The 25,069-nt window shown below is 39.6% G+C and overlaps 2 protein-coding genes and 2 pseudogenes across 3 annotated transcripts; 1 reads left to right on the forward strand and 3 right to left on the reverse strand.

Moving 5' to 3' along the window:
• Positions 1-8: 8 nt before the first annotated feature.
• On the reverse strand, positions 9-3,301 carry LOC146455696 (uncharacterized; annotated as a pseudogene). The gene is made up of 2 exons (XR_014858970.1): positions 3,126-3,301; positions 9-3,027 (listed from the first exon to the last, which is right to left on the reverse strand). The product of XR_014858970.1 is annotated as an uncharacterized LOC146455696 (transcript).
• A 7,797-nt stretch (positions 3,302-11,098) lies between these two features.
• LOC146455697 (neuropeptide FF receptor 1-like) lies at positions 11,099-23,378 on the reverse strand. Its single transcript, XM_085093952.1, has 3 exons — positions 23,299-23,378; positions 13,014-13,083; positions 11,099-12,726 (listed from the first exon to the last, which is right to left on the reverse strand). Exons 2-3 carry the CDS (start codon positions 13,066-13,068, stop codon positions 11,636-11,638), a joined length of 1,146 nt encoding a protein of 381 aa, XP_084950078.1. The 5' UTR covers positions 13,069-13,083; positions 23,299-23,378; the 3' UTR covers positions 11,099-11,635.
• LOC146455698 (uncharacterized) lies at positions 17,065-18,024 on the reverse strand. The gene is made up of 2 exons (XM_085093951.1): positions 17,950-18,024; positions 17,065-17,688 (listed from the first exon to the last, which is right to left on the reverse strand). The coding sequence occupies exons 1-2, from the start codon at positions 18,022-18,024 to the stop codon at positions 17,065-17,067; spliced, it is 699 nt and encodes a 232-aa protein (XP_084950077.1).
• On the forward strand, positions 18,720-20,482 carry LOC146455699 (uncharacterized protein KIAA1958-like; annotated as a pseudogene).
• Positions 23,379-25,069: the final 1,691 nt, after the last annotated feature.

Below are 25,069 nucleotides of genomic sequence, written 5' to 3' on the forward strand. Positions count from 1 at the left end.
CTGCCAATGCGGTTCGCAGGCAATTTAACGACCTAAGTAATAAGATTGGCCCCATATTGCAGCCAGTTTTTGTTAGTAGGAAATTAGAACATGATCTTAAGCCTAGGGAAGTTAAGCCGTCGATCGTGAATCAGCAATGCGTTGTTTACTATTTTGCATGTGATCTGTGCGATGCAGATTATGTCGGCTATACAGCCAGACACCTTTTTCAACGCGTTGCTGAGCACAAGAACTCGGCAATTGGCAAACATTTTCTTGAAGCTCACGGGAGCAAACACCTATTGAATCAGGGCCATTTTAACATCTTGAGAAAGTGTCAGAGCAAATTTGATTGTTTGGTATTTGAAATGCTGTACATCAAGAAACTTAAGCCTTGCTTGAACACTCAAACGGACTCTATACGTGCGAAACTTTTTGTTTAACCGGTAGCATTTTTCAATGCTACTATTTTAATTAATATCTATTGTCCATTTTTGTATTTATAGCCGCAATCTTGCATTTTTAATTTCACTTGATAATGATGTAATGTACATCGAAACGTCGTGTTTTTTAACCTTTTTATAATGTTTTTACGAAACGTTTTATCGCAATTTTTTATAGTCAAATGTTTTTCTAAGTCTTTGCTTCTTCGTATGTAAGTTGCATTGTTATTATGCTAACGAGTCCTGATTTACATGTAAAAGCACAATGGTTTTTGTTTTCACAACAAGATCACTCCAGCCTCACTTCCTTTAACTCCAGGTCCCTTAGGACACAACTGTAAAGTGGTACTAATAAGATGACATAATTTGATGAGCTTAAGCTTGGTAGATAGAAATATGTGTATCACTACATGTATATAGTAGGAATGCTCATTGACATTTACAGAATTTTTAGAAAAGAGGGATCAATTTATCTGCTTTGTTTAGAACACTGTTTTTCACTTTTTCACTTGGAAGTTTGGGGAAGAGAAATCCTACTTATAGGAAAACAATGTTGGATACAAGTGTTTTCCATTCTTAATTCTACTTGTTAATATTTCTGGTACAATGGCAAATAAACAGAAATCTAAAAGCTTTTGTTTCAAAGCATTCCAATAAATTGGATCAAAGTATATTCTCTCTACATGCAAGTCTTCAATGTTACCACAGTAGGTGTAGACAGCCAAGTCACACCATTGCCTGCCACAAATGCCCATGCCACCTTGTATTTGTGCATAATAGTGATGTCGAGTCTTTAGCTTCAATCCAGTGTTAGTAATTTCAAGGCAGGAATTCTTTTTGTTCTCAGCAATAATATGTAGCAACTCTTTTCTGCCATCAGGCTGTGGAATTTTACTGGGGAATTGGATGTATTTCATTTCCAAATTTCCAATGGCACCATGTCTTGCAGTGGGATCATTGACTTCCCCATCAATACTTGCGGCAAGGAGTGGTGCAGTTTTATCTATAAAAAGTCCTCTTTCTTCAACAAATAGTCCAGTGTGTCCTGCTGCTTGTTGCTTGGCAACATATTTTTCCCTTATTAAGGGTTCAAGCCTCAGACCCTCAGCACATTGCACAGGTACAGCAGACCTAGTTTTGTACTGAAAAATGTCACGGGTTAGTCTATCAGGGGCTGTTGATGGCCTCCTGTTCTGAATTTCACCAAATTTAGAAGCTGTTACCCTTCCACTTCTGTACTGAAACCACTTTTCATTGTTGGTTTGACCCCTTGTTTGCTTTTCTATTTCTGAAATTTCCTTGTCAGTTATACTCAAGGATGCCATATAAGAACTACAAATGCCTTTAAATTGTTCACAATTAGGGTCATAGTCGTCAGAACACGAATCTTGAATGCCTTTACTTGCAAGAATGTGTTTTTTCAATGTCGAGAGTTTCTACCAAAGGGATACCTTGTTCACTTTCCTTTGGCTCATTTTCAATTCCAAGCTCAGAAAAGCTGTCAGTAACTTCTTGCTGGACAGTTTTGCACGGAGGTTCCTCTTCCTGAATCGTTTCACAGTGGGACAAGCAGAAATCACGCCCAAAATTAAAATCCAGAGGGGTATAAGTGTCATCCCTAAGTTTTTTCTCGGGAAATTGAAATCCGGAATCTGCCGTTACTTCATCCTCCACAGGATACTTTCTCTTTCCAGAGGGGCAATAATCGTGGTCCATACGTACGTGCGTTCTAGCTTCTTTCGCCTTCATGTCCTCAGTAATGTTGGGCTGGTAATTATTTCCTTTCAGAAGGTCGATAATCATGGGCCTCTTACCCCTAGTCGTCTCCAGGTCTTTACACAAACGCTCAATTTGGGTTTTAGTAACATTTCTTGAAAAAGATGGTGCTGCTTCAAACGATTGCTTGTCAGCTTTTCTTTGTGCCCTTTTAATGTTTTTGTCATACTTTTTGTCAGCCTCGTAACTGTGCTTTATGACAAGTAGATCACTGAGAAGCAAAGCCTCATTATCAGCGCAGGCTGTTGATCGAGGTTTGTGCCACTGTTGAGGTCGTTCCGTGCATGTGGTGTCAGGTGGGATTTGATCTAACTCACTTTCTACAAAATCTAGAATCGTATACAGTAGCGCACCTACATGCTTACATCTTCCAGTAGCCCCAGCTTTGCAATTACAGTATCCACTTTTCACCCCAGCAGTTTCTTTTCGTAGAGAGACTCGTGTTCGGTAGAGTTTGTTTTTAGTCATCGAGGCCTTAACCTTGCTTTCAAAAAAGCAAACATGTTGTTGTGATGTTGCGTTGAACTTTACTTTTTGTACATGGCCGGCCTTAAACAATGCGTAACCTTCCCGCTTACTTTTGAAAGCCCCTCGTCTAAATTTGGTGGAATCTTTTGCAATTTCTCCGGCTAAATGGGCAAATATATAACAATGTTGGAATTCTGGCATTTGTTCCAACGATAAAGTCCAGCCATCTGTTGGCCACTCGATTCTTTGCGGCTCGTCTGGTTGTGTTCGCATTTCACGTTCGAGACGTATTCTCCGAAGATTAATTCCTCCATCAGGATCTACGATCTTGTCAAATCCAGAGCTCTGATAACTCTTTACTCTAGTTGCAATGCGAAAAAAAAGACGGTGTTTAGGCGCGATATCTTTCGCCATCGAGCGAATTAAATATTTTTATAATGTTTATAATTTAGCGCTTACCTCTGCAGCAGTTGGCTTCGGTTTCCGCTTGTTGAAGCACCTCGACACTTCAACCATCGCCTTAATTGATCGTTGTGATAAAGTTCTGGCTCTTTGTTTTTAAAGGAAGCCCCAGGGACATCATTCTCAGTTAAATTTATTCTTTTCTTCTTGTTACACGCTTGAGAAGAAGCCATTGTTGTTGTTGTTAATTTTAATTTTAGCGCGTAATTCGCGTCCACTTTACTACAACTACCACAAGCCTTTGCGTGCGTGACGTCATAATGAAAATGGCCTATAGCTTTGCATTGAAATAGAATATTTAATCAGGTAGTAACAATAGCTTGTTTGCTTTGAAACGAATATTTAATCGATTCTTAATTTTTTTTGTTTTCATCAATTAAAGGCCGACCTTATGATATGGAACCGATGGCATAATAACGCCAGACATAAGTTGCTTACTTATCGAGACATTATCTAGACCGGGCGGAGGGGTGCGGATTCTTCCCACGGCGACTTTGAACCCGAATAAGTTACTTTTTAATATTTGAGCAAACGCCATGTGGTCGTTTGTTACCGTGGCAACGAACTTTTGACATCCATATTCAGAAAAAGGAAAATTCCCTTTTAAAATGAAGAAAAGTGGCTGGTGCCGCTCGGGCGTTTTTTGAAAAGCTAGCAAAATAAAATAGTTATTTCACCCGACGATCATCAGCCGCATACACTTCTTGTCCACTGGAAACAGGAGAGGATGAAGTACCTTCGTCCTCTCTTGCTGGAAATCAATAGTTTGTTCCTTTTTGATTGGGCCTTCGCGAGATTTCGTTCGTCATGTCAGTTTTCCCGCCAATTCGTGTCAAACTGACCCACGGACTCCACCCACGCTGTCTTTTGAAAAGTGATTGTTGACGGCAATACTTCCATTGAAAAATGTCAATTTACATAATCAGCTAAAAACAATCGAGCTGTTTTCAAGTCATTTCCCGTAAGGAAAAAAGAAAACATTTGGAATAACTTATGGAAAGTAATGGAAATTAGCTAATCAAACTCACTTTCCCCCTTTTAGGGGTGAGACGTCGCTTGAGGACGTGTAGAGTAAACAGCTAAAATTTAGACCCTTGACGAGAAAGCTAGATTTTTTATGTATAATACCCATAACCTAGTGTGCAGTAAGCTAAATCCGAACTTTCAATCTATCGTACCATGTCAGAGGTCCATAAGTGTGGCTCATAATAGAAAGATCAAGCGTACTATTTTTGTTATAAGTAACTACGGGACATTAATTACCTGTATTTTCCGTTGGCTACCAGAATTGTTGTGCAGATTTTTGGACTCCTTTCTGAAAACGTTCGCCGGTTGTATTGAACATGATGCTTGATCCCTTAATTCCCGGAAGGTAGAGTGTGTTGCTACCATGAAGCACCGGCTTATTGCGCCAACTTGTTCAACTTGTTCCTCCTATCGTGAGCTGTAATAGTATTTCTAACAACTCACGATAGGAGAATTCTTAAAAATCTATCAATAATTTCGCCTGAGAATTAAATTTGAACCAATCGCTGCAACCTTGTCATATCACCAATGATGACCGTGAGTTTGGGCAATGTATTAAGGTGCGTGCGCATAAATGGCAAATGGGCAGATTTCACGCATGTACCTGTTGTCAGTCCTCACCCTTGAATGCAAAAGAGAGAAAAATCCCTAAAACTCGAAGAAAAAGAGGTAAAGCTACTACTGATTAAGAAAGTGGATAAATATACGTTCTTATACGGTGGCCCACAAGTGTACTCCGAATTCTAAACGACACTCCCAATTCTAAACCTCACTCCTAATTCTTTAAGTCCACTTCGAATTCTAAAAACTCACTCCGAATTCTTAAACCTTACTCCGAATTCTTCAACCTCACTCCGGATTCTAAAAACTCACTCCGAATTCTACAACTTAACTCCAAATTTTGTTGTCTTACACTCCAAATAATTCACCTCACCCCAAGCATTTTCACCCTGTTCGTATAAAGTCGCAACGGATTGAATCGAGCTATCTGGAAATGCACAATCAGAGTTTTAAAATGTTAAAGGGCCTGCACGACTCCTGCAGTTCGCAAAAAGATTGGTCTTATAGCCTTTATAGTTTAGTTCTGCTTAATGATATTAATCTTGATCACGAAGGGAAAAACTCAAATATACTGAATGGAGATTTTCTTAATGATCATTCTGAGCCGTTAGAGGGAGTTTTTCATATGCCATTAGATAAGCTAGTTCTGTGGCAATTGTTTGGGTTTACCAGCTCGGATTAACTGCAAGATACCAGACAGCGCTTAATTATCTATGTATGAAGCCATGGGATCCGTGGATTTCGTAACTCGTGATGTCATGCTTACAGTGAGATTGCAGGATGTTCGTTTATCACGTATATGAGAGTCTAATCCCAGCAATAGATCCTCGTCTTAAGGAGACAGCGTCTCTCGCTTTCGACAGTTTGGCCTTTTGCAGTTCTTTTTTTTTCAGCTCTGCTGCCTCGTGACTGAAAGACAAGTATTATGTTCGTAGAGCTGACATGTATCTCCATTGTTTTGTGGGTAAGCTCGCAACCGGTAGATATTACAAGCTAAGAAATTCGGTAACTACCATGGGAGTCTCTAGGATGCTTTAGCGATTTCTTCTGACAAGCAATAAGTGTTGTTCCTCATTTGGGTCCATTTCTTGTTAGCACGTCGCCACTGCTTGCCTGGACACCTGATAACCCTCACGGCGCAAAGTACGCCACATGCTCCGGGTCTCTAGAAAACTCAGACCTAGAAAACTCAGACCTCAGACCTCAGACCTAGAAATCTCAGGCCCCTCAATTCTGGAAAACTCAGACCTAGAAAACTCAGACCCCTTTCAAACTAGAAATCTCAGAAAAAGAAATAAACATGGTTGGAAATGAGAATACATTTTGATTGCGGTGAAATATTATACGCCTCATGACACTATTTTGCTCTTTATGAGAATGACAGAATAAATCGACTGATTGGCATTTGTAAATTTGTAAAATATTTTTTAAATATTTTATACCATGCACCGTGCTGGCCAAAACCGGCCGTGATTTCGGGCACGATCGCGTTCGCTTCCCGTTCGGGACCTGCCTCCCCTAGAAGGGATTTTTTTGTCCCCTATCGTTCTCATTGTCTTCAAACAAAAGAGTCACGATTTTTAATTTAGTTCTTGAGATATATTTTAGTGGTTTCATGTTTCTACTTTTGCTTTATTCTCTCTTCACGTTTATTTGAAGAGGTTCTGAGTTTTCTAGTTCTGGTTTTCCAGAACTGGGGGGTCTGAGTTTTCTTGTTAAGTGAGGTGATTGTCGCTGTAGACAGTTTGACACGAGTCGTGATTTTTGAGTATAAAATATTTACATATTTATAAATGCCAATCAGTCGATTTATTCTCTTATTCCCATTAGGAGCAAATTTTTGTTGTTATCTTTCCCGTTATCTTGCAATAATAAAAGGCAGACACTGTACATATATAGCGTATAATATTTCACCTCAATGAAAACGTATTCCAATTTCCAACCTTTTTTTCTTCTGAGATTTCTAGTTTGAAAGAGGTCTGAGTTTTCTTAGTCTGAGTTTTCCAGAATTGGGGGTCTGAGTTTTCTAGGTCTAAGGTCTGAGGTCTGAGTTTTCTAGATACCCCACATGCTCCTGTAGCCCGATAAATAATCAGGCCCATCTAAATCCTCCTGTATTCTAGCTCTCAAACCTGGTCATTTGAATCCAATAGTTTCCGTCGTTGAAGGCCAAGTGGCTTGAATCTATTCTTGAGCGTTCGCGGGCTCGTTTCTATTCCGTGGTGTTTCAGCAAAAAGCACAGAATAACCTCGTACTCGTATCCTTCGTTGAGATAATATTTCGGTGCTAGTGTTTCTTCATCAACTTCAGCACACCACGGGTGGCACATAATTTGCTGTAAAGCGTCACTGTTGCTGTGCAAACTTCACATTTTAGTGATGGTGTCAAGTTTGCCGCCGCCATCTTGAAAATGTAGCTAACATCCCGTGATACATTTCGAAAAACCAGTCCCTGACGATCCTAGCTCAACAGAATTCGGAGTGAGGTTTAAGAATTCGGAGTGGACTTAAAAAATTAGGAGTGAGGTTTAGAATTGGGAGTGTCGTTTGAAATTGGGAGTGAGGTTTAGGAATTCGGAGTGAGTTTTTAGAATTCGGAGTGAACTTAAATAATTGGGAGTGAGGTTAAGAATTGGGAGTGTCGTTTAAAATTCGGAGTGCACTTGTGGGCCACCGTATGCTTACGATGTAATAGCTTCTATGAAATTTAAATTTCAAAAAATCAATTAGTCACGTTTTGCTTGAACAACTTATCGGCCGGTGGCAGTTAGGTTTTCCTCTTAAGGAGTCAACAGAACTACATGCTGCTAAAATTGCTTGAAATCAAATGTGGCTGCGGCGAGATTCGGTCCAAGATGTGCTTCTTTGCTGCTATACATACAGTATAAGCATTGCCTGGCAGAAAATGGGCAAAACTACGTGCCCAAAACAGTCCCCTTTGAAGGTATCACTGCACCTATAAGCATAACTCAAATGTATTTTTAGGGGTTATGCTTTATTTGCTGTTAATTATTTTTAATATTCCTAGTTTATATAACTTTTCATCGTATCCTATTTGAATACAAACCCTTATTTGAAACCGTTGGATAACTGTAACGAACAAATTTCTTGGGATTTCAGAGGCAGCAGGTATTCTGCTGCCCAAATTGGTTCTTCTGTCGCTTCTGAGTTATTGTCTGAGAAAACCAGGCAGGTGGTCAAAGATCGGGGTCGGCTAAATTATTCCATACTACCATCGTAGATAGGTAAGGTCGACTTACGGATGAATTTACTAAAGTTTGTTCTTCAAGTGTTTTGGTATTGGAGATATGAGATCCACTCTCCATCACCCCCTCAGGTCCTAGTTTTTCTGGTAAATTTGACCCAAATTTGACAGCCAGAAAAGAGTGTAAAATTTGGCGAACAAAGTTCGTAATTTGTTCCTGGTATAAATGGACACAGAAATTCTTGTAAAAAGCCAGAGATATGCGAAATAAGCAAAACTCACTCTACACCATTTAGTTTTGGAATACCTATATTTCGTATCTGCAAATGAGCAAGAAATAAGCAATTTTGGACTTCCCGCAGAACACACAACTAAAACTTCAGCAAAAATCGGACGCCAAACCCAAACACTCTTACCTTCCCTCTATTACAAACAGCAATAACCTTTATGGGCCATTCAAACGGCAAGACACTACATCACCTCCAATTCTCCTACTACTCGATGTCATGTACAACACGACACGACGCAAGCAATGTGCCGATTAAGCCGCTCTTGCATGGATTCTGCGTTGAGGTGAGTTCTTTATCTATATTTGGGCGGAGCATTCTCTTGCTGCAATTTGCCTGTCACTACTACAATAGCCTCTTGAAAATTGTGGCAGCGAGTTACTACAACTTTCGATAAAAGGGTATTATGAAAAATCCAACAACTGCAATGATAAATAGCGAAACGTATCGAAAACCAAGTTATACTTATTGCCAAGTTAAACGCAACAATTCCTGCACAGTTTCATAACCAAACGCATTAAAACACACGCTTCTCCCACCCGGACTACCTGTAGTATTTTCTTTAGGCTTTTTAAAATGATAACCTATTATTGGAGGTTGTACTATCTGCCACGTAACGGAGCTTTAAAAACTGCCCCCCCACCTCCCCCCAAAAAAACAATCATTACTCTGTTTCATATGCTCTTGAAACTCTTATCTTTAGTTGATCCCGACCTGTCCTCACTGCAAGGGTGGGGTGCAGGAGCCAAACTAAGATCAAAAAATTAAAGCCATAAAGATTTAATAAACGGCCTCATTTATGTCCTCTCTACGATACTTACTTTAATTTGTTTCAGGGTGTTTTAAGATTTTTTTCCTTTAGCCCATGTGGGGTTCGAACCAGAGACCTTCAACACGGGAGTGTTACATGTATCCCTTGCACGAAAGAGATCTTGATTTTTGGTTACTTTAATCTGTACAAATGTACTATTTAATCATTGCTTTAACACCCATTTACAACATTTTTGCGTCCCACCCCTCTCCCCCTCCCCCCCAAATAATAATAATAATAATAATAATAATAATAATAATAATAATAATAATAATAATAATAATAATAATAATAATAATATATAACCAGCGAACTATCGAGTTCGGAACGCCTTAAACGCTTAGCTTCTCCATCGTATTTTCTCATGATTCTCTTCTAACCAAAATAAAAACGTACGAGGAATATACATCTATTTTACGGTCACGTTATCGGATAGTGAACATCGGTCTGCCAAAGTTTTACCTGGCATTAGATAGAAAAAAAGAAATTCTCTCCGCCATGGCCAGGTCTCGAACTCCCGAATGTTGTGACTGGGCGAGACCTGGAGATCTGGGGTGGGTGACTGACACTAACAATACAGCAAATGACAATAGGGATAGAGTATTATGAGAAGCGGCGCGTCACGCTACTACGTGACGGCCGCTTAAAATAATGATTAACGGATTAACAGGAACTGTTCCAATAATAATAATAATAATAATAATAATAATAATAATAATAATAATAATAATAATAATAAAAGTAGTAAAAAATAAAAATCCTTGGATTTCGTTATGAACAAAAGAAAACGGGCTGTGGTCAGGCGTCTGTCATGTCCTTGATCCCTACAGCTTAGTAAAGTCCGTCATATTAGCAAACGTGGGGTGTACACCGAGGATTGCAACTCACAATGTTCTTAGGGTAATTGAAAAACAAAAAAAAAAAAAACCAACAACAACAAAAAAGACTGCTCTTGTTGTGAAACACGTGTTGACCACTGAAATCTAGTTTAAACATGAAGAACTCAATAAAATCCACTTATATTTTAGAACAAAATTGCGGTAAAACAGGCGTATAACAGCATACGTTTAGTTTTTTATTACTGATGTTTCTTGAGGAGTTTCTTACATGAAATTATCGGTTAACACCACAGTGACAGAGTAAAGGAAACTATCCTAGCAATTGTTTGCACTCATTAGATATTCCACTGGACAAGTTTAAAATACGGTGAGGTACTCAAACTATTAAAATGTATATCATTCTGCAGCTAAAATTATTTATATACAAGGTGGTTTTGAAGCTTCATATATTTAGTGGTAATTACCGCGCGAATACCAATATGTTCTCAAATCGAGCTGTTGTTGGATGAAAACTTCAACCCTGCGTGTTTCAGTTGAGGAAAAGCCTTGTGTACCTTAATCTTTAGGCTTATTGTTGACAATGTTTTACTTAAATGTATATCATTGTACACCTTAAGTTATTTTTATACAAGGTGCTTTTGAAGCTTCATATATTTAGTAGTAATTACCGCGCGAGAAATAATTTGATCTCTCTTGTTGCCAGATGAAAACTTCAACCTCGTGTGACAAGACCACCAGCTAATATGGAATTTTTTGACCGAATTTCCCTTTCTTAAAGCTTAAAAAAGCGACTCGTTCAAAACCATAATCCTTCGGGTACTGATCCTGATCCTATCAACTCATTTGTCAGCTCCTCAGTCACCATCTTGGATCCACCATCTTGGATTTCTTGATAATTCTCCAAAACCTCAGAAAACCATGCAAATAGGTTCAAAATCCATCAAAATCAATAAATTTAGAATCAAAACAGTGCCACAATGTAATACGAGAATATGGAATAAGTATAAAAAATGGTCTGTCAGCATCGCATTGTCATTAAGACGAAATAACGTGAGCAATCAAACTGTTGCCAATTAAATTTTTAACAGGGAAAGTTATGTAGTTTAATAGTGGTTGCTCTGATACTATAAAAAAGTTACGAATATTAACAGTCCGGCGTGGGTCGTTTATGCTCCCTCCTCTCCCATACCCTCTACCCCCCCCCCCCCCCCCCATCCCCACCCAGGCTGAATAGATGAAGAGTTGGATCCAACAACTTTGATTGAATATAGTGTGATAATAGTATGTGTGTGCTTTCTTCAGATAAGATACTTCCTATTGATTTAGTTCTTATTATGTTACCTAGCTAGATGACCACTAAAGCGCCATCATTTGCTCAACTGAGGGTGCTGCTTTGTTCTAGTGCTTCGATTTTCCTTCCCCGGAGTAATCAGTAAGCATGGCGCTAACATCAATATAAACAGGAGCCTGTACGGGTGTGGTGTCTACATTAATTAGCCTTCCAGACCTAATTACTTTGACAAAAAAAGCCCACACGTTAGTCCAATCTGATAGCAGTTTCGAATAAAATTACAATACACCAATAACATACTTTCATGTCTTAATTTTTTGTCTACATCAATTGAAGACATGATTTTTCATAAATATACATAGTTTCTGTTGGTTTGTATTTGCACATTTGCTTTTGATTTGACCGTCGTCCACAGGAAAAGACTTATCACATTGTTATTATTATCACACCTGCCCCTCTTGGCTTAGGAGAAATACTGTCAACCAGGTTACTCAATAACAGGAACCTCCACGTGTTGACGATTATGCTGTTCCAGTTGCAGTGGCCTCCCTTGGACAACAAGCGGGACTGGTTGCTGTGGTAATGGCGTGGGCGCGACCTCAGAGTGACAGACCAGGGTAGCGACAATTTTTCTGCGAAATTCACTGTTAAGTAGGACATAAAGGCAGGGGTTGGTGGCACTGTTGGCATGGGCTAACCAAGTAAAAATCACCTCCACTTCCTTCGGTAATAAGTGTATTTGATCAGGCCTCACGTACCAAAAGTAGTGATTGACGTATATTGGAAACCAGCACAGTGCAAACACCACACACACGGTCACCAACAAGCGCACCACCTTGCGCTTGGACTTCTCAGCATTGGCCCGGTTGCTATCTGACACGTTTCCTGGAATTTGACGCAACCACAATTTACGACAAATTAAGAAGTAATTGGCACCCGTTACACAAAGGGGCAAGACGTACAGCGTGATGAAAAGAACGATATGGAAAGTTTTCAACACGCGATACGTTTTCTCGTAAGTGGGGTCATTTGGATCTTCCCACGGCCACACCGGCGTACAAAAATACGCGTCGGCAATCTGATTATATGACACTTGTTGTAAGAAAACATATGGGGTCATTAGCACAATGGATAAGACCCAAATGATTGCTGACAAGATTTTTGGTTTTCGGAACAACTTCTCTCTCAAGGGATAGAAGATGGCGTAAAATCTATCAAATGAAATAAACATCATCGTAAAGACAGTCGCTGCAATGGAAATCGGGATGGCATAGAACAAGGCTTTACATGTGACGGTACCCAACGCTCCTCCAAACCACAGATTACCACGGTAAAAGTAGACAATAGATAATGGCATTATTGTGAATGTTAAAAGGAGATCTGCAACGGCCATGTTGGCGATGAAGAGGTTTGTTGCGCTCTTAGACGAAGATTTCTTTAATACTACAAACAAAGCAAAGGAATTGCCAAAGACAGCAACCAGAAAGATCACTACATATGCTGCCGTCATGCCAATAATGAAATTTGTTGAAACGCCGCTGGATAGAGATGGTGCGACAGTGTGCGTGGTGTTTTTCCCTAACAAAAAATAGATCAAATAACTATAATTTAGTATCTAAGGTAGAAGCCACGCTTATCACAGACGATTTTCAGTAAGGTACTAAAAAAAAAAACATTGAAAGGAAAACAAGCAAACCATTAAAAAAAAAAAAAAATGGAACGGCCAACAAACAGAGACTTGAAAGATAAAAAAGGTACACAACACTACACTTCTTGATATATTACGCAATACTTACTTTGTAATATTAGTAAAACAGATTATTCTAGTTAAAAAAAAAAAAAAGAAACAAGAATGGAGCCATTACCGTTTGCTCTAGTAACATAGGTGACATTCTCGGTTATGTTAAGGAGGTCTGTCATCTCTGATATGAGAACCTGAGTGAAGAAAAGAATTCCAATTAATTTAAGAGCTCTCTGCCTTTGAGCTGAAAACAGCCAAGAAACATCAACGCCTTGCGCCGGATTAAACTTGAGGGGGGTGGGGGGAGGGATCGCGTCACCTGCTATGCCAGAAAACTGGCCAGGGACTGGCCTTGAGGACCAATGATATTAGAGGAGTTAGGAGTCTAAAGCTGGAGAGGGGTAGGGGTAGGGATAAATTGGCTGGTTATGTTGTCCCGACTGAATTTTTTTAGCCATTCTCCAGTCAAAGAGACTTCTTTTTGTGGTCTTTAAAGATCATGTCGGTTTCTTTTGGGTGACAGATTAATCCCAGGCAGCCTCTCAAAGTCCAGTGTATTCTGGGGTAGCTGAAGCAGCAGTACAGCCAGCGGTGACAGCGGTGGGTGTCAGGGGAGGGGTAACTGCTAGATGTGGCTCCTTTCACTTTGTGACCACCTTTTGGAAAATCAGCTCAGAAGAGCGAATTAATATTAAACATTCCGCTTATTATATTGTATTATGTTTTGTTGATGTACATGCAGCGTGGAGTGGTCTTCTAAGATGTAGTCTGTGCGCAAGGTACTTTAAAGCGGTCGTTCAGAAGAATTCTTTACCACGGCCTCAAATTGGAGTAATAAACAATCAAAGGATAAATGAGAAATGACCTTTTGCTCCCTAAATTATTTTCAGGGAACCATGGACGGTCTTTTCGGTTATGTTTAATGTGCATTAATAACGGTTTTGTCTTGTGTTTTCTCTTAAAACCGAAGCCAACTCGGCGTATACCCTTATATACACCAATACACTTTTTTTTTACCTTTTTTTTTTACAGGTAAACGATCACGTGTCTTATATCATAAGGCAGCTTATTGTGCTTGAAAGTGTTAAGGATGATAAAAACTTTCTATCGGCTCAATTTTGAGCCACTGTTGCCATGTTTAAAAAAAGACCACGTGATAACGGATGACGTAATACATATATCATGACATCTCCTCTCTAATGTGAGGAGTAATAAACATGCAATCTAAATGTCAACAATGTCCACTGTTCAATGTCCAAGACCTTTGTCAAAGGCCATTACACAGATAATGTTTTCAGCCGACAATGACAACTCGGCCTAGCAACGTGTTAATGATTAACGGTCCTTAATCAAATAGTAATATACAAAGTCATTTAGTCTGGGTGGTCGGACAGTTCGGCCAGATCTAGTTCGGATAATATCATTGGTCTTGATGATGTCACTTTTTGGCTCTTGGTGATCCCCCTGTGACTTATTGGACTCGTGGTGGTGCCTTTGTTAACATCCGGGGTCTTGATGAGGTCTCTCCTGTTTCACCTGTAGAGAGTTCCATTGCTGGTTACAATTACTGAATGAGGGGCGTGGGCAAGTCTTGTAACTGTAGCAGACTTCCAGCCATTCTTTGTTTTCAGTTGAACAGTGTCACCAGTTTTGACATGAGGTAGTAACTTGGCTCCTCTGTCAAAATACAGCTTCTGTGTTTTCGGTTGAGCATGGAGCTGGGACTTAGCATCTGCTGTAATTCTTGCATCAAGTAACTGTGCAGTAGTTGGAAGAGTGGTTTTCAGCCTTCTGTTAAGGAGAACTTGAGCTGGAGAATAGCTCTGGCCGGTTATCGTAGTGTTTCTGCATTCCAGCAAGGCAATGTATGGATTCAGTACCATCTTCATAAGCTTTATCCAGTACAGATTTGGTTGTTCCGATGTCTTTTTCTACTTGTCCATTAGCTTGTGGGTGCTTGGGGCTTGTAGTTGTGTGCTTAAATTCCCATGATTCTGCAAACTGTTTGAATCTCCCGTTGGAAAGCCTAGGACCATTGTCTGAAATGACTTCATTGGGTATACCATAGAGTGAAAAGGTGGATTTAAGTTGGGTGATAACTTGGGAACTCATTGTGCTTTCACACATCAAGCCAATCTCTACCCACTTTGAATAATAATCTACAGTCAGAAGACAGTCTTTGCCTCCAAGGGTAAAAAGATCACAGGCGATCTTTTTTCAAGCCCTATCTGGGACATCATGCTGGATCAGTAGCGTTTTCACATTAATTGTTCTTTCTCTGTTTTAGGCATGAACTGCAATTTGCAATTAGATCCGATATCTGTTCATTCATGTTTGGCCAGTACAGGATGTCACGGCTCTTCGCTTGTTCTTTTCAATTCCTAGGGGGCTTTCGTGAATTCTTTCAAGCATTTCAGGTCTCAGTAGTTCTGGAACAATCACCTTGTGATTTTATCCCATCAGCTTCATGGATTTCTTCCTTGAAACTCCAGTATGGTTTTGCGTCAGCAAGCACTTTACTCTTGTGGTCAGGCCATCCTTGTTTGGTCAGCTGCGCGACTGTCTGGAGAGTTGGATCTGCTGCCGTTGCTTCTTGAAGCTCTTTCAATTTTTTCTCTGAAATTGGCAGGCTGGCTACAAGGAGATGGACTTGCGTCTCAGTTTCAGCATCAGGTATCCCTTGATTGGTGCAAGTGGTCTCCAGGTGTGCTCTGGATAGTGCATCAGCAATGAACATTTGTTTTTCTTGGACGTATTTCACCTTTAGGTGGTAGTGCTGCAGTCGAAGCAGGAAACGTTGAATTCTGGGTGGTGCTTTAGCAATTGACTTGGCAAAGATTGCTTCTAGTCGCTCTTGATCAGATTCTACTTCTTTTTCTTTGCCATATAGGTACTGGTGGAAGCTTTCACATCCAAATACTATCGCCAGTGTTTCTTTCTCGATCTGCGCATAACCTTTCTGGCAATCAGTCAGGGATTTCGATGCATATGCCACGGGCTGGTTATCCTAAAGTACAACAGCTCCAAGCCCTGATTGAGATGCATCCACTGAGAGCTTTACAGGCTTGTTCACATAATAGTAGCGCATAATGCTTTTGAAGTAAGGACCTTCTTAACTTCATTAAGAGCTTTTTCTTGCTGCTCCCTCCAGTGTCATTGCACTTCTTGCTTAAGAAGGACTCTAAGTGGCACAATTAAGGTGCTCATATTCGGGATGAGCTTGCTTAGGTAGGTCAGCATGCTTAGCAGGCGTTCTACATCCTTCTTGTTTTGTGGTGATGGCAAGTTGAGGATTGCTTCAATCTTCGATTCATCAGGTTTGATTCCATCTTTGGTAATCTTGTCACCAATGTACACAACCTCGAGAATCTTGATTTCGCACTTCTGTTTCTTTAGCTTAACACCTTTCTCTCGGGCTCTCTCAAGAACATCTCTGAGTGCTCCATCATGGCTCTCTTCTTTTCCCCATAAAAGAAGATCATCATAGATAACGTCTGCTCCTTTAAACCCTTCAAAGGCAAATTGCATTTTCTTCTGGAATACTTCATTTGAGGAATTCAGGCCAAATGGTAAGCGATTAAACTTGAAACGTCCAAATGGCGTGTTGAACGTTGTGAGAAGAGAACTTGGGTGGTCTAGCTTTACGTGCCAGAAGCCATCCTTGGCATCTTATTTGCTGGGTAGAAGGGTGAATGGAACGTTTCTTGAAGCGTGAACTACAGGCTTAACCTCTGGGTTAATTTCAATATGATGTTCCCCTTCAAGCTCTCCAAGGCTTTCAAACAGGTCGTTAAATTGATTAAGGATAGAACTCTCAGCATTGACATCAGTTGTGTCCTGACAGTTCTGACGAACTTGATTAAGTTCAGTTCCTGACATGTTCTTAAACCGAGTAGAGAGGGGAGGGGGTTGACCCTCAGCCTAAACAACAAAGAAATCAGAGTCAATCTGTTTGTCTTTGTACTTTCAAATCATCCTTGCCACTCCTACCACTGGTGTCTCGGATCCATTGAAGTCAGTGAGTTTTGCTTTAGTTGTCTTCAGTTGCGGCGTTCCCTTGAGCGATTTGAATACATCAGATGGGATATTATATTTGCTTGTGCTACAGTGTATCCAATTTAAATTCTACCAGGTTGTTGTTCACTTGAAGAGATGCTTTCCATTCTTGCTCATGGTCATCTTTCTGGATTTGGCCGATAAACAATTTTTTGTAATTGCTCGTCTTCGACCACAGGTTGAGCGGCTTGATCACTTTCCACGAAATGAACATTCTTGGAAAGACACTGAGATGCAAGGTGGTTTCGATTCTTGCATTCTTGACAGATTTTTCCAAAAGCTGGGCATTTTCTCGGTGCATGAACTGTTCCACATCTTTCGTATTTGTTTGGTGGTCCGCTGCTCGTCTTCTTCTGGCGATCCTTCTCCTTTTTCTCTTTTGGCGGGAATTTACGTTCTGGTGTGGCATTCTTGTTTACATAATCAACACTCTTGGATTCTTCGGTTATCGATTTCGTTTGGCGTTTTAAAAATTCCGACGCTCTGCACACATCAATGGCTTTCTGAAGACTTAATTCGGTTTCTTGCAATAACTTTTCTCGCAAGGTGTTGCAGGATATCCCACAAACGATTCTGTCGCGAATTAAGCTCTCACACAACTCACCAAATTCGCACGTGCTCGCTTTCGTACGGAACTCAGTGACATCCTGGTCGATGCTCTCAGTCGGTTCCTGAACACAAGTGAAGAATTTGTGGTGTTCAAATGTGATGTTCCGCCTCGGATTACAACAGTCCTCAAATGTCTAGAATAAGACGTGATAACGGATGACGTAATACATATATAATGACAACTGTCGCTCGAATAAGCCGTTTTTCTCGTAAAAGTCTTAAGCCAGGCATTGCAACTACTTGAGACAGGGATCGAGTCACGGTTAGATCTCGGCATGATTCTCTTTAAGCTTCTGGTAATGATGATGATGATGATGATGATGATGATGATAATGATAATAATGATGTGGAGCATGAGGATATTAACAATAAAGAACTGGGGATTGGGTAACTACCCGCGTGGCAAAGAACACCAATTTAATCACAAGGAGACTGATCAGCCTCTGTTTTTGTTGACATGTACCAGACATTTTGGGAAACTTTTTGTCCTCCTTGTTTATACGTCAATGACCTATACAATTGACAATGCTTTCATTAAGTCGAAGACGCGTCTTGAGCAAACTTTTGTGGGGTAAATTTTAATTCTGTTTATAAGTAAAAGACATCGGAAAAATGTGAGGCTTAAATCTGGAAATTCGTGCAGGAAATTATTCGCCACAAAGTATCAGATGTTGTCTTTATAGTGCCTACAGGATATTGACATATCTTAATTGATAGTAAATAGCAACAGATTTATTGGTGAATTGTGCTTGCCCAACACAAATTAGAAGGCTTATTTAAGACAAGGCTTAGCAGTTTTGACCGGAATCTATTCAAAGTAAAATCTACTTTTACTTTGACAAACTTTTTATCGATTTCAGCTTTTGAGAGCAGATACACCCTCAATCAATGGAAACAATGCCGGTGAATTTATTCTATTTACATTCTATTCTACATTAGTATAAATCTGCTAGCGTTCTATCACGAATGCTGCTCTCTTACTGGCTACGCTACTCACTATCTATTCTGTGATAGATAGCGAGTAGAGTGAGTAGCTTAAAACTGTGCGATCGTCAACAAAATGGCGTCCGCGTCTTCGCGTTTTCGAAGTGTCTGTAAAGAGGATTTGGATAATTTACTAGTCGAGGCAATTCCAGAAAAAACAAAAATTGCAACCAAATATGGAATGAAGATTTTTCACGGTAAGAAAAGGAGTTGAAACAAGAGTTAAATAATTTTATCCTTCATTTCGCTTTTAAAAGTTGGCAATTTTATAATTTTGAAAACATTCAAAGTTGCGTCTTATACTGACACATTTTTTTGCAAAATAAATTTTAGAGTGGTTCGCAAGCCAACAGAAATTCACCGTACCTATCGAAGAGCAGTCAAAAGAAGAGCTGAACAAATGTTTGCAAGTTTTTTATGCATCAGTAAGGCAAAAAAATGGAAGCGAATTTAAAGTTTCTTCCTTGCGAGCGATTCGCGCTGCCATTGACCGGCATTTAAAGCAGCCGCCTCACAACAAGCCCTGGTCAATTATCGGTGATTCCGAATTTGCAAAGGCCAACCAAACACTCAACGCTATTTGCAAAAACGTAATGAAAGAAGGGAAAGTAGGTCCTGTGGTGCATAAAAACCCAATAACCAGCGAACAAATGCGAGAATTGTTCGCAAGCGGTCAGCTTGGCGACGCCAACACAAAAGATCCCTCGCAATTACTGCGAACGGCTTGGTTTTACTTGACCCTTTATTTTGGAAAACGAGGACGAGAAAATCCACGAAAACTTACCAAAGAGATGCTGGTTTTGCAGTCTACACCCAAAGGAAGACGGTACTATGAGTTCCGAAGGGATGCTCTGATGTCCACCAAAAACCACCAAGGGGGACTCGACGATTCTACGGACGAATCCGACGGAAAGATGTTTGAAGCAATCAATTCCAGTCGCTGCCCAGTAAAAACAATTGAGAATTTCATTAAGATTGCCTGTTCCAGCGACCGAGGGAACTGTCAGGGAAATTCAATCCTGAGAATGAAACCGTGTGGTATTGTAATTCACCAGTCGGTGAATCCACACTCGCCAATATGATGAAAACCATGAGTAAGGCAGCTGGAATTACTCCACATCTCACCAACCACTGTGTGAGAGCTACAGCAGTGACCGTGTTGTCAGATAGCAATGTTGAGGCAAGACACATCAAGGCAGTGACAGGCCACAAATCAGACAGCTCGATTGAATCGTACAACGCAAGGGCATCCTTCCACCAGAAGGAAGAACATGTCAAACATTTTGAGTGGATTCGTATCCGGAGAAGAGCCGTCACACCAGCCACTAGCTATTCAGAATCGCTCCAATGTTCTGCTCCAAATTCAGAACGAGAATAAACCATCCAGCTCTTCTTCTGCCGTTGAATCCCAAGTCAGTTATCAGCAGTCAAACGCCCATCTTCCACAGTCGTTCAGCTTCCATGGTTGCACGGTCTCCATTGTAAACAACAACTTTTTTCGCTAAACTGTGTTCAACTTTCAACTTTCCATAACTTTCTACTCATTTACGTTTTGTAGATTAAAAAGGTGGTTTCCAAAGAGAACATTTATGTCAGCATATCAGATTATCTTTGCTTGTCATTTTACAATAAAAACTCCGCTCCTCGTTTCAGTTTCGAGCGCATGACAGTTTATAAAATCTTGAATGAAATGCAAAGGCGCACACACAGAAACCAATGCAATGTCGCGCAGTTGTCAATTATCCGCGCATGGTGTGACATATTTATATTACAATTCAGTAAACACGTGAACCTGTCTTGTTGTCAAGTTTTGAACGACTAGTAGATTTATACTAAAACAATTAGATTATTCGCTCTCAATTTCTATGCGTGATAGTTGATTCGGGCTTCGCCCTCATCAACTATCACGCGATAGAAATTTCGAGCTCATAATCTAATTGTTAAATATAAGGTAAATTATGCTTCATATTCAGATTTGATTACAGTTAAAGAAACTTTGATTAACGCAAAAGAAAAGCCTTTATACCGACTCTGGAATAAATGTCAGGTGAGGAATTGGTATCTTGACGATTCAATGGACGTTTGAATGTGAGAATGACTAGAAGATGTATTCATGTACGGTACGGCAACAATCAGTTTGACACAAGAAAAATTCTACAGTAAGCTACCTCGTACCTCTAAACAACGGATTTTCCTCTGGCGTGCATTTGTGGGTCTACTGATAAATCTTAATTCTGTTTTACACGTTTTAAACGGCAAAATGGATGAACAAATCTGAGGTTACAGATCACAGTCTGGTTTCATGCCATTTCCAAATGTTTTTTGAGTGTCACACTGTACTGAATGCCTTAGTCGCCTGGCGGGTTGTTAGTTTTGATGATGTACACGCACCGTGGAGTGCTCTTATGAGCTGCAGTCTGTGCGTCACCTAAAAATACATACCCACATTGTCTGGTCTATTGTGTGATTCTTGTACCATGTAGCCGAATTATATGGGAACATAATTAGTAGAAACCGCGTTGGAGTTCATGTTCTTGTAAGAACTTTTAATTTGATCATTTCACATTGTTTTAAACTGCCAGGACGTCAACTAGAAATGCAGTACAATTTTTTAACGTACGGGCAGAGCCACTGCTTTGCTCATTTAATCTTTTCTTTTGCTTTGGTTTTGGCGTCCATTGTCGTTACCTTTGTGTCTGAGTAGCCGGCGTTCAGAGCTTCTTTCAAAATCGGGTACCGAAGCAAAGAAACAGGGCAAAATGAAATCCACGATGAGTCAAGCCTGTCACTTTAGCTTACATGAGTTGTGTACGTAAGACTTCTACTCACAATTAGTATTTTGGGCTAATTAATGATGACATGCACAGTTGTTCTGACACACTGATGCATGTTGTTCACGGTAGCTCAGTTTCAACTAGCTCGCGTTCAAATTTAAGCGTTCGCGTGGGTTTTCCTGCATGTTTCGTTTTTTTTTTTTTTTTTTCACTCACGGTCGAATCCTCCAATTTTTCATTGCCATCCCAATTTACACGAGAAGTTAAAACGCCAAAACTTAGAAGACCACTCACGGAATAGCTTGCAACGCAGACTAACTTCAAATACGAATAAATCTTGAAAGTCGATCGCTTCTACTTTAGAACCAGAAGATAGTAAAACAGCAAGAAATAGCAAAGGTTTAGGCTTTTATTATTCACATTTGTCGAGAAAAATCTGATATGGAATGAACAGCAAACTACATGAATATATATGATTGGTCTTTTAAGTGACGCCGCTGGAAATGTCTAAAAAAAAAAAAGGGAGGTACTCAAACTATTAAAATACTTGAGGAAAAGTCGAATATAGTTCCAGTTTTTTAGCCTTAATAATCAAACACATTCAATCATATATCTGCAGCTAAAGTTCTCCAAAACTTCTTCATAGCCAGAGTTGTGATAATATAAATACCGGTTAAGGAAACGTGCTGTTTAATCCTGACACGACTGTTTTGCCAATTTTTTTTTTTTTTACAACGGAAACCTACCGAGGAAAAAAAAACACAACGTTTAAAACTAAACATTAAAAAATGCCGAAAAAATGTTTTCTGTATTAAAAGTAACAACTCAGTATTGTCTCTAAGAAACTTATATTGTTCCTGTCATTTAAATTAGTATTTTTGATTTCTAATGGACGACAAAATTCTTTAGCGATGTTTCAGGCACTTTGGCAACAGTACATTCATCTACTGGTAAATCACAGTCATCTTCGGCAAATGATGACTTTGCAACGATCCAAAAAGGATGATTTTTAGCTTAAGACAGCTGCTCGGCCAACAGTCGTGTCGGTAACTTGACAGTGGATGACAACGAACTAAACTTTGTATCCTTCATATTAAGTGAGCGTAGCTTGTAAAGTGTAGTTGACAGGTGTAGATGGGTTAATAGACGGATATAGATTATTGTGCAATTAGAAACGGAAATTGTTTCTTATTGGTCGTAATGACCATAACTTAGTGTGCAATAAGCTAGAGCTGAATTTTAAATCTATCGGACCATGTGAGAAGTCCATAAGTGTGGCCAATTATAGAAAGATCAAGCGTACTATTTTTGGTATAGTAACAACGGGGCATTTAATAACTTCCTGTATTTTCTGTTTTCCACGAGAATTGCTGTGCACTATTTCCAGACTCCATTCTGAAAAAGTTCGCCGTTTGTATTGAACATGATCAATAAGAAGGTATAGTGTGTTGCTACAATTCCGTGAAGCATCGGCTTATTGCAAACTGCGCCAACTTGTTCAATTGTAAGTTGTAAAAGTATCACTACTCACGATATGATAGGAGGATTATTAAAATTTGGCAACAGCTGCGATATCAGAAAGCTCTAGAAACTACCACTGCATACATCACCTTTAAAACAACGATTAATTTCGACTTTACAAATTCTTCACGTTGCGACTCATCATTAGGGACTTTACGCAACTACGACGGCAACGGCAACGGAAACTCGTTACCTAGAACTACACACATGCCCAAATTGTCTGGTCTATTGCGCGATAATTCCACACCGTTCTTCTTGTGGCACGTAGCTGATTTATATGGGAACATAATGAGGGGAAACCGCGTTTCCATTTCCTGTTCTTCTAAGAACTTCTGATTTGACCGTTTCACGTTGTTTTTATCTGCCGAGTACGTTTTTTCGATTTCTTATGGACGACAAAATTCTTTAGCGATAATTCTTGCACTTTGACAACGGTACATTCACCTAGCGGTAAATCAGACTCACCTTCGGCAAATGATGACTTTGAAACGATCCAAAAAGGATGACTTTTAGCTTAAGACAAGTGCTCGGCCAACAGTCGTGTCGGTAACTTGACAGCGGATGACAACGAACTAAACTTTGTGTCCTTCATAAATGAATGTAGCTTTTTAAGTGTAGTTGGCAGATGTAGATGAGTTAATAAAGGGATATAGATTACTGTGCAATTAGAAACGGAAATAGTTTCTTATTGGTCGTAATGCCCATAACCTAGCGTGTAATAAGCTAGAGCTGAATTTTAAATCCATCGGACCATGTCAGAAGTCCATAAGTGTGGCAATTATAGAAAGATCAAGCGTACTATTTATGGTACAGGTAACGACAGGACATTAACTTCCTGTATTTTCTGTTGGCCACCAGTCTGAGAATGGTTGTGCACGTTTTTTGGACTCCTTTCTGAGAACTTTCGCTGTTTGTATTGAACATGATGCTTAATCCCTTAATCCTAGGAAGGTAGAGTGTGTTGCTACAATTCCATGAAGCATCGGCTTATTGCAAATAGGACATTTTCACTATGGCGTCATTTGACTACAACTACCAAAATCCTTCAGTTTTTTGTTTGCTCATGCTAATTAGAGTTATTGTTCTTTGCTCTCCACTTGGATTACAAAATTTGAATTTGAAAAGGAAAACAAAATGAATTCTGGTAGTTGTAGTCAAATGAAGCCATCATGAAAATGACTTATTGCGCCAACTTGTTCAACTATCGCGAGTTGTAATAGTGTAGGAGGATTATTAAAAATGGCAACAGCTGCGATATCAGGAAGCTCTAGAAACTACCACCGCATACATCACCTCTAAAACAACGATTAATTTTGACTTTAACTTCTTTACGTTCCTGCTCATGATTAGGGGCCTTACGCAACTACGACGGCAACGGCAACGGAAACTCGTTACCTAGAAATACATACACACATTATCTGGTCTATTGTGTAATGATTCCAAACCGCTCTTCTTGTAGCATGTAGCTGAATCATGTGGGAACATAATTAGTAGAATCCGCGTTTCTAGTTCCTGTTCTCCTAAGAACTTTTGATTTGACCATTTCACGTTGTTTTTATCTGCCGAGGACGTCTAAGAAATGCATTAAGATTTTTCATGACGCAGAGGCGTTTATTATAATTTTGCTCAATTAAGGTTTTCTTTTCCTTTGTTTTTGGCGTCGGTTGTCTTTATTAGGTTCCTCATGGACTGGCTTGCAAAGCAGATTAAGTGAAAATACGAATAAGTCGCCAAAGTCGCTTCCACTTTAGAACCAGAATACAGTAAAACTGTCAGTAACGGCTTAGGTTTAAGTTTTTATTATTTACATTTCTTGAGGAAATAAACAGCAAACTACATGGATAGATATGTTTGGTCTTCTAAGTTCGTAGACACACTTAATCATATATCTGCAGCTGAAGCTTTTTATGCATCCGCTGTTTTTGAAGCTTCACATGTTTACTAGTAATTACAGCATGAATACTAATATCTCATGTGGTTCACGAGTAAGTTTTCTCCGGGTCTGACTGGTTTAAATTGATCACGTGACTTGACAGTGATCATCTGCGGAGAGACACAGAGTGTCCATATCAGGCGAAAATGGCCTGGTGGATAATACTCGTCCTTTAAACAAATGTCGATTTATTCTAACAATTTATTAACAAACAGGTTGCTTTCATTGCATGTTTTCCCATTAAATCGTTCATTAGTGTTTTTCATTCAACCTTTTGCCTTAAAGGTCAACTTGGTGAGCCAA

The sequence above is a fragment of the Pavona decussata genome, unplaced genomic scaffold, assembly GCF_977016875.1.
Source record: "Pavona decussata unplaced genomic scaffold, jaPavDecu1.1 SCAFFOLD_271, whole genome shotgun sequence".
Taxonomy (NCBI): Eukaryota; Metazoa; Cnidaria; class Anthozoa; order Scleractinia; family Agariciidae; genus Pavona; species Pavona decussata.